The sequence below is a fragment of the Myxine glutinosa genome, chromosome 7 (assembly GCF_964187855.1).
Source record: "Myxine glutinosa chromosome 7, kmMyxGlut1.1, whole genome shotgun sequence".
NCBI classification, from domain to species: Eukaryota; Metazoa; Chordata; class Myxini; order Myxiniformes; family Myxinidae; genus Myxine; species Myxine glutinosa.
Window position 1 is genome coordinate 168,830,811 of NC_136267.1, and position 10,508 is coordinate 168,841,318.

The window sequence follows — 10,508 nt, forward strand, 5'->3', positions numbered from 1 at the left end:
TAAGTGATTCTTCACCATTGGGAGATAGGGCCATAACTATACATAGCAGGATATCTCAAAAAGTTGTGGGCAGCTTCTGCCAAAACTTGGTGGACGAGTTGGGCAAGTGACAAGAACAAGCTGATTAGCTTTTGGTTCAGGTCCGAAACCAGATCCAGCCTTTCATTGGGAGACAAAGCGTAAACGGTTCAGCCTGGCGGAGGTATGCTCTTTACTGAGTGCCATTCTAGTCTTAATATATGTTATATACCATGGACTTTGTTGTTCAAGACTCATTATAACAAATGACTTTTCAAAATCATGTTCGTCCGATCTCTCTCCCTCTCTCTCTCTCTCTCTCTCTCTCTCTGGCCCTTTCTTTCTTCCACAGACACATCAATCCCTTTCCTAACTTCTCCCTCCCTATTTCTCCTTTCATGTCTCACAAAGCTTTTGCTTCTTATATGACACAAGTGACACTGAAGGTCACTTTGTGGCTGAAACTTTGTTCTAAGACATGTACATGTCGTGGTGAGCACAGCATTGCGGCTAACTGTCTAAATGCAGAGTCTTTTAGTTAAAAAAAATTCAATTTACTTATAAAAACGACCGAAAACACCACCAAATGTTCAAATCGCATATAACTCTATTTCCTTGTTGTGTTTACACAAACTAGTCGTTGCCTCTGCTTTTTGCCTCAGTTACCAATATCACATGCAAAGAATTCTGAAAATGTGAATGCTCGAACTGCATCGGTTGGCATCAGCCATGCCAAGTCAGGGCAATATGAATAAACATTGCAACAAAATTTCAACATGAAGTGGGCTGATAGCACCTTGTGAGCTGCATATAATGCTAGGAGAGACATCGCCCAAGGCTAGAGAAAGGAAGCCACCAGGTCGCCCAGAACGCAAAATGCGCAATTTGGCATGGGATTGCTTTTGCTTCTGGCTTCTGTCTGGAGCAGCCACCGACCATGCAATATTACTAGGGCGAGACGACGACACGGTCGATGATCCGCAGGCCGAAGTCATGAACCGTACGACGTTGCTAGAGTACGTGAAAATGCGAATTTTGGATAGTCTAGGTCGGAGCGGGCCGGTGTTGGATGGACAAGCGTTGGACAGCTCCATTTTGGACCATCACGAGATGGCATTAAAGCTTTTGGAACCGCCGGAGGATTATCAGCCCCAAGAAGACGCTATCCACATTGCGTTGCTGCCTCTTTCGGGTAAGAACACCCAATACATATTGCAAAGAGATCGCCCGGTTGTGAAAGATATCGATGAGTGCAAAATGAACAGGATCAATCCGCTTTTTAATTCCCAACAGATCCACCAGCTAACGCGACTGACCCAAACGGTTGCACTTTCTGCTTCAAAGCCTCTAAAAGTCAGCACGGCAGGAGGATTACGTCGGCCAAGTTTTGGTATCATACGAGTGGCAACGACCCGTGGGATGATTGTGATGCCGTCACTTTGAACCTCATTATTCTGGGTAAACCGACCAGCACCGTTTCGACCAGGTGCACTGCTATGGAGGATCACTGGGTAGTCTTTGAAATCTCATTATCAAGCCTGCGTTTCATGAAAGAACACACGTTCTGCCTGCAATTAACAGGGGAAGATTTATCCAAATGTACATCTGTAAATCTACCCTTCCTTCTGATCACCAGCGCCCTGCCTCCAGTCCGCAGACACACCAGAGATGTACCCATTATCCTCGGTCACATCCAGAAGCCCGTGCCCCAGAAAGACTGCAAGCGCCTACCCGTGAGCATCTCTTTCGAGGAACTGGAGTGGGCGCACTGGATAATCCATCCCAAAAACTTTACTTTTTACTTCTGCCGCGGTGTCTGCACCAGCACACAAAATAAGCAGTCGTGCTGTGCACCCGTGCCAGGCTCTTTGGCCCCGCTTCACGTCCGCACCACCTCGGACGGTGGCTACACGTACCGCTATGAGAACGTGCCACGCCTCATTCCGCAAGAATGTGTCTGCTTTTTTAACTTTGAACATTGAGTACGAGACACGCCAACATTCACTGAAACTTTCATTGCGTGTCTGTCGATATATTTCTTGCTCTGCAGAAGCAAAGCAACAATGGTTTGTTGTAACACAGATCTGTGAATTGTGATGATGAAAAACAAAAAGATGTACTTTTTTGAACGAGTAAAACAATTCAAGAGGAATGTTATAAGTATCTGTGACATCATTCAATAAAGCATCAGATTCGTCTATTTAATACAGTTTGGTCTCATGGAAATTACCTTTTTAATCACAAAATGGCTGAAGTCGTGGTTAATATGGTTATGGTGCAGGTTGGTTTAGGACAATTTATTTTATGAAATTGCTTCTCCAGTATTAACCCTTTATACCTGGTGTTGGCCTAATGGTTAGGGTGGTGGGCTTGGGATCCTAAGTTCCTGAGTTCTAATCCTGTTCTGCTGTTGAATTAATACCAGGTGGGGTTGACTCAGCCTGTCATCTCAGCCTGTCATCCTTCCGAGGTCGGCGAAATGAGTACCAGGGTACTGGGTGCTCTCTCAAGGAGGTTGGTGGCAGGATTTGCACTCCAGCTGCCATAAAAACACCTCACTCTATAGCACACACAGTGGTGTGTGTCGGGATGGTGCTGAGGAATCGTCCAAGGACGCAGCAACGTGCTGATCCAGTGCAAGCTCTATATATATATATATATATATATATATATATATATATATTGTTGCGGATCTCGAATTACGGCGCTCCCCTTACCGAGGGGGGTTTAATCCCCTCGTCGATTAAGCTGGCCGTCCGAGTCCTAGAAGATATCGCGTTCCTTTGCGGGGTTGAGATTGACCAGGGTGACTGGTCAACGGGTTCCCAGATACCTTTGCCAACCTCTCCGCAAAGCAGGACGATACTTCTGCTCGAGCCACGGACAAGATGGAAGATTGCCGAGCGGTTTAGCAATCCGAAGCTCGAGCCGTTAGCAATAAAACTAACCCGATTCTGAGCGGTTCTAATCGTGCCACAGGTACTCAATGGGGAAAAGACAAAGACGATCGGACGAGAGGAAACCAAAAGGTAAGGAAAGAACAAATATGATTTATTGACTACACTAAAAGAGGAAACGAAAGGCAAGAATATACAAAAGAAGGAAATAAAAGGACAAAGGGCAACCTTATACAGTCTTATATTATCACATGCCCAGGACAGTACAAACTCACTTACATGAATGGGGTGGTGGTGGTGGGAAGGAAGAGAAGGGTCCAAGCAGATGGTTCCAGGCTCCGGGTCCGCCACGAAGAATGGCAGGCAGCTGGTGTCGTTGGCGCACGACCGGACCTTATAATTATGCGGGGGACTGGGATGCTGCGTACGTAATCTTCATGCCAACTCTCTCTCGCCCAACGTTCGTCTCAGAGGGTAGCCTCGCGCAGGTCGCTCCAACAACGTGACAATCAATCGAGCGCTCCCCAGCGCAGTCCTTTACGATCAGCATCCCCCGGCGCAGTTCGTTACGATCAGCATCCCCCGGCGCAGTTCCGTCAAAGGGCTTGGTGCTCGCGCTTATATGACCGCGCGTTGGAAATCAAGCCGCCTTCATAGGGCTACGCCTACTAACGAGCTCACCTCAGCCCTGGTTTGTCAGCGAGGGCTCACTGGCTCCACCCTCGACGGCCTGTGGGCGAGGCCACACCTCTTCCCGTGGCTCCGCCCCTTATTTCCTCGAGCCGACCTCGTGTTCAATGGCGTTTGGAGCGAGCGCTAAGGCAGCGACGACGGCACAATGCAGCGAACGCTGCTAATAAGATTATGTGACAGCATTGGGAAGGACAAGCCCCGGCTGTAGGTGCTACTGGCACTTGGAGAGAGAGAGAGAGAGATTGGGGGTAATTGAAGGGGCCTAGGTTATTTGATTAATGCAACGCAGATTCAACTATTGGAAACAGATCCTTAACTAGAACACATACTAATGAGATAACTAAAGAAGAAGCCTATGGTGTCCTACGTGTTGCAATATGACCTAACTAGGGTGCGACCTTTGACCTTTTACACCAAAAATGGGAATATTTACAGGGGATTATTTATAAGGGAATATTACAGATATTTACAAAGTGGAGGGTTCTAAAAACCGCAACAATATATATATATATATATATATATATATATATATATATATATATATATATATATATATATATATAAAATCCCATTGGAAAATGCTAGCCATTAAATAACTCGAGAGTTCATAGAACACCTTACCCCTGAAGTGTTAAGGTGTGTAATTCAATTGAAAAAAATTAATGATGTTAAAAGTCGCATAAAATAATTCCGGTAAAGTTTACTGCCATTGATACAGTCTTATACCTTCACCCTTCCTTATAATTCCTACCTCCACCTTATTTAACATGTCCAAGTACTGTGCTGCAAAACTGAAGGTTGTTGGAAGCCAGAACAACACGATTTGTGTTCTACATTGTTCAAGTATAATCAAATTGAAACGAAAATATAGATTGCAAAAGCCATATAATTAAAGTCTGTGTGCTTTATGACGTCATTAAAAACAGTAATTCCTGTCTGGAATTGTTTTCAATTTTTTGACTTCCAAAGACAGACAGAGTAAATTTTTTTTATCTCGCTCCTCTATGCGTATGAGCGATCGGGATGAATTCAGAGATGAAGTGCTGCTGAACTGCAGGTTTGTTTACCGATTCACGATCCGATTTGTGTTCAAAATATTACCTTCAATTGAAATTACGTTGTTTCTCGATCATAAACTGATGTTTTTAGATAAACTGACATCAGACAGACTTCAACGTGTTGGTTAACCAATTTTTTTGCTTTGTGTGCGCGTAGTAATAAATAGTGATAGTACATTTTACCCACTATGTCACCGCAAGACTTGCACTGCATGTTGTGAAAGCCTTCTTCCACAAGTTTTGATAAATAAAAGTCTGTGGTCTCACATGGAAGTATAAAAATATTCAAAGATGGTTGTCCATTTCAAAGGTTAAAATTTTTGTTGAACAAAAATGCAAAAAATTATCTTTGGAATTGGAGAGAAAATATACAAAATTGAAGTTTAACTTTTACCTCCGCCACCGAAGTTGGACGGTGGTTATGTTTTCACCCCTGTCTGTCTGTCTGTCTGTGAGAAAGATAATTCAAAAGTTATGCGACAGATCTGGACAAAACTTGGTGGGCAGGTTGGATGTGTGACAAGGAAGAATTCATTAGATTTTGGTGAAGATCTGAATACGGATCCGAGAGAATTATTTTTAATTTTCCAATTTCTTTAAAATATATATACTTTTTTAAATTAAAAAAACAAGAATTTTTTGGATGTGTGACAAGGAAGAATTCATTAGACTTTGGTGAAGATCTGAATCTGGATCCGCGAGAATTATTTTTAAGTTTCCAATTTATTTAAAATATGTTTTTTTATTTAAAAAACAAGAATTTTTTGGGTGTGTGACAAGGAAGAATTCATTAGATTTTGGTGAAGATCTGAATACGGATCCGAGATAATTGTTTTTAATTTTCCAGTTTCTTTAAAATATATATACTTTTTTAAATTAAAAAAACAAGAATTTTTTGGGTGTGTGACAAGGAAGAATTCATTAGATTTTGGTGAAGATCTGAATCCGGATCCGAGAGAATTATTTTTAATTTTCCAATTTATTTAAAATATATACTTTTTTAATTTAAAAAAACAAGAATTTTTTGGGTGTGTGGCAAGGAAGAATTCATTCGATTTTGGTGAAGATCTGAATACGGATCCAAGATAATTGTTTTTAATCTTCCAATTTCTTTAAAATATATACACTTTTTTAATTTAAAAAACAAGAATTTTTTGGGTGTGTGACAAGGAAGAATTAATTAGATTTTGGTGAAGATCTGAAAACGGATCCGAGAGAATTATTTTTAATTTTCCAATTTCTTTAAAATATATACTTTTTTTAATTAAAAAAAACAAGAATTTTTTGGGGGGTGTGACAAGGAAGAATTCATTCGATTTTGGTGAAGATCTGAATCCGGATCCGAGAGAATTAAAAAAAAAAATTTAAATATAATTTTTTTAAATGAATACAAAAACGAGATTTATTTAAACATTTTCTATGTGATTCTTCCCCATCGAGAGATAGGTCCAAAAGGATATATAGCGCGATATTTTAAAATGTTGCGGACATATTCAGATGGAACTTGGTGCATGAGATGGGTAGGTGACAAGAACAAGCTTGTTGTCCAATCAGAACAAAATTACCCTCTGTAGATAGCGAATAAGAAGGTGCATTTTACACGTAAGTTACATCATACCTTCCGGGTTAAAGGTCAAGGTTAAATAGCAGTCTGAAAAAATAACGCATTTTTTTAAATCGCTCAATTTTGCTAATTCTCAAATATCGTTTGGCCTTCCAAGATGTTCTTGCATCGTAATAGTGCACATCCATTGAAGTTGTGCACCTGATATTTGATCCGTGTCCTTGACCTACATTTTTCGGATTGTGACCTAATTAACAAAAACCTTTTTGATCTTAACTTGAATAATTTTCCTCCAATTTTCATGACCGTTGGGCTATGGGCCAAGGGTACTTCGCGGGCGATTGCCATGCATGTAAGTCTCCTCCAGCTTCCCTTTGGCGATCGCTTTGTGAGAAGCTGCCTGAAAAAAAAAAACAACTTGGGTTATTGATGAATGCCAAACAGATTGTCTTGCTATAGAAGTCAGCTTGGAGATATGGTCTTCATAAGACCAGCTATAGCTGATAATAAATGCTGTAGAACCACCTTTAGAGACCATTTCCCCCCACAGAGCTGGGGTTGGCCTTTTTCGGGCACCATCGTCCCATTTTTTAAACCTTTTTCAGGCACCGTGGTCCCTTTTTGAAGCAATGATTTTACAGCCGGATGCCCTTCCAGCCACCAACCCTATTAGTCGCATTTTGCAACACACAGGGAATTACCAGTGACCTGGTACTCAATTTGCCAACCTCGGAAGGATGACAGGCTGAGCCAACCCCCTTGGTCGTTAATTCAGCGATCGACCAGGATTCGAACCCAGGATCCTAGGTATCCCAAGCCGGCACCCTAACCGCTAAGTGAACACCAGGCTGCGATAATAACTGCTGCAACTTACAAAAATCTCGCCTTCATTAGTCTTTCTTATCCTGCTCTTCAAAATGGCAGCCCATCGCAATCTCATCTTATCTCTATCTACCCATGAACATTTGTATTCTCACTAACTTTGTTGAATCTTTATGTCTGCAGCCTTAGCTAATCACTCTGATGATACGGAATACTGTGCCAAGTACGTACAGATAAAAAATATCTGCCATTGCAATATGCCAAGTTATACATAGGCCTATTATATACTAGTCGGAGCTACCTGGCACTGCCCCGCTGGGTGGGCATTTCCCAGCGGAGTTTCAGGATATGTTGGACATTGAAAAGCTATGGAGTTATTGGCCTCATGGTGGTTTGTGGTACCTTTTGTCCGTGGGCCAGTGACAGCACTGCCTGACCCCGCATCCAAATATACACTTTATCGTGGCCTCAGAACGGATGTCAAGGCCAACACATGGTAGCCTAAAGCCTTGCCCAGATTCTGAAGTACCTACACCCAAAATTTGGGGCCTCTAAGTGCTACTTGAAAATATGTATATATATATATATAGGTTATGCAGCTTAAATATACAGACAATTATCTTACATACTATAGATGACATGTCCACAAAGAAGAAAGCACTGCAGCCATGTTATCCTGTTAATCCCACCAAGAACAACTTCCCACATACCACTTAGAGCATCCAGGGCCGGGTTCTGATTGTGTACAGTATACCAATAATTCATTTACCTGCACCGAGGTGTAAGAATCACTTTTTTGTGGTTTTATAGTTAATGCAGAAGGATCATTTGTGGTTACAAGTGGATGTAGTAGCTTCCTTCTTTAAGGAAAAGCTGCCCATAATATGGAAAACAATGGTGTGCGCAATTGCATCTGGAAAATGTTTTCATTGGCTCGCTCTTGTGTTGTTTTTCTGCCTGTTCCCTTTCACCTTGTTTTTACATTGTTGATCTTATACCAGCTCAGCAATCCATCTCTTCCATCATCCTTGGTCTCTTGTGAACATTATCAGCCCTATACTTGATAGAAACAAAATCAGGACATGGTTCAAATTTTTTTTCTTTAAAAAATGACTTGTTTGAAGACATACCTGGAGAGAAAAAGTATACCGGTAGATGAACATGTTCTATATTATTGATAATCTAACAGCAATGCAGATGACATAGTCATTGGTAACGTGGGGCGGAGGGAGTCAAGATGGTGAATACAGTATATACTAAGGATTACAGCAAATTTATGATTGTCCAAAAAAAACTTAACAATGATAACTTTTGATGAGATAGATCAAGGAAAAATAACTAATGATGCAATTTGATGAAGCATGTTCCACATAGAGTGTCGGTTCTGCCAATGGAGTTTCTTGGCTGGAGTTACAATCCTGGACAGGGTGCCACTCAGATACAGGACGGTAGAGCAGGAGTTAGTAATTTGTTCAGGGTGCGATAACTCGCCTACTCTTGTCGAAGGACACTGTGGGCCCTTTTTTTTTTTTTGTTATTTTTTTTTTTTGTATACAAAATCGAGGCTGGTGTAAGAGCTAACACATTGAACATGAAAATATGCACAGACACATAAAACATGCAATGAAGGGAGCGGGAGACAAGAGGGGGGAGAGAGGGAAGCACACAAGCACAACAACAGAAGAGAACAGGGACGTCGGTAGATCTGTGGAAGGGGGAGGGCTGGGGGAGGAGGGAGGGCTGGGGGAGGAGGGAGGGCTGGGGAGGTGGGAGGGCTACACGGTATAAATCAAATGAACACAACTAGGAATTTTAGGAAATAAGTTGGGGATTCAAAGAGGTGGATTTGGGGTGTTATAATGGGGGTAGAAAAGATCAAGGACTTGGATGGGGGAAGATAAGAGATGGTGGTGAACAGCTGTTTTAAAGACCTGGAGGGAGGAGAGGGATTGAAGAGAGTGTGGGAGTTTGTTCCAGAGGCGGTAGAAAAGAGGAACGAAAGAGTGAAGGTGAGCAGAGAGTCTGCCAGCAACCCTCTTCTGGTTTCACCAGAAGAGGGTTGCTGGCAGATCTTGTGCATCCTGCAGGAATATTTGGGGGACAAAGCACATACAGAGCAGGGGGAGCAAGGCCGGAGAGGAGTCGGTAGAAGAGAGAAAGACCACCTACCTACCTGTGGTGAGAGAGTGAAAGGTCCTCAGAATCAGCTTCATCATAGGAGATTCCAATGATTCTGAAATCTTTGGTTTCAATCGCGTGAAGACGAGCTAGGTGTGAGGCAGGAGCACCAGCCCAGAGGGGAGAGCAGTATTCCATTGAGCTGCGGATGAAAGCCTTGTATGTGGTGAGGAGCTCAGGTGTGCCAAGGAAGGACTCCGCACGTCGGAGGATGCCAAGACAGAGACTGACTTTGGAGGCCATCTTGGAAATGTGGTTTTCCCAGGAAAGATCAGGGCAGATAGTGAGACCCAAAAGCTTGAGTGACAGAACTTCTTCAAGAGGATTGTTCAGAAAGTAGATGGGAGGGTTGTCCAGTCTGTCTTTTTGGAGAGACATAGTGAGAGTGTGAAATTTGTCAGGATTGAAAGACATGTTCCACTTGTTTGACCAGTTTGAGATATTGTCCAGGTGTGCAGAGAGTGAAGAGGCTGCTGCCCACCGATCTGAGGGTTGAGATATAGAACGGCAGAGAGTGGAGTCATCAGCAAGGAGATAGAGAAGATTTTCCAGAGAGTCGGAGAGATCATTAATGAAGACCAGAAAAAGCACAGGGCCCAGAACACTGCCTTGAGCAACTCAAGCCTGAACAGGAAAGGGAGATGAGAGAAATCCATTCAGGGCCACACGTTGAATACGACTAGAGAGGAAGTCTGCAAGCCATGCGTGGAGATTCCCATGGAGAGTTTGGTAAGCAGGGTGGGGTACCCGACCGTATTGAAGGCAGTTGAGACAGCAGACATAGCATGTCCAGAGTAGAATGACCTCGTCTAAATCAAAATTGATGATCAGAGATTAAGCCATTGGAGTAGAGGAAGCATTTGATGTCAGAAGCGATGATGGATTCCATGACCTTGCTGATTAATGCGAGCAGGTTGATTGGTCGGTAGTTGCAAGGATCTGTTTTTGCACCTTTTTTATGTAAAGCGGTGATGTTGGCTGATTTGCAAACTGATGGCAGATGATCTTGAGCAAAAGAGAGGGTGAAGAGAACAGAGAGAGGGTGTGAAAGAGTGGCAGAGCAGGATTTTCAGACCCTTGGGCTGATGCGGTCTGGTCCAGTTGCAGAATCAGATTCGAGGTTTGACAGAAATTTCTCCACCTTGTCAGGAGAGAAGGACACACAGTCCAGGAGCAGCTGGGTTCGACTGGGTACAGAGAGATTGTGTTTGCGTTAAAATCGTGTGTCCCAAACCCGAGTTCAGGCATTTGGCTTTGTCATGTGTGGAGTCAGCTGTG

At 42.8% G+C, this 10,508-nt stretch overlaps 1 protein-coding gene across 1 annotated transcript; it reads left to right on the top strand.

Moving 5' to 3' along the window:
* Positions 1-831: 831 nt before the first annotated feature.
* Positions 832-2,000, top strand: LOC137413146 (inhibin alpha chain-like). The gene is made up of 2 exons (XM_068098538.2): positions 832-1,210; positions 1,312-2,000. Exons 1-2 carry the CDS (start codon positions 832-834, stop codon positions 1,998-2,000), a joined length of 1,068 nt encoding a protein of 355 aa, XP_067954639.2.
* The last annotated feature ends 8,508 nt before the right edge of the window (positions 2,001-10,508 follow it).

Bases quoted from the DNA above. Each gene is read 5' to 3' on its own strand.
- LOC137413146 (XM_068098538.2), top strand. From the start codon at position 832: ATGCTAGGAGAGACATCGCCCAAGGCTAGAGAAAGGAAGCCACCAGGT. The intron at 1,211-1,311 runs GTAAGAACACCC...AATTCCCAACAG, and splicing joins TGCGTTGCTGCCTCTTTCGG to ATCCACCAGCTAACGCGACT.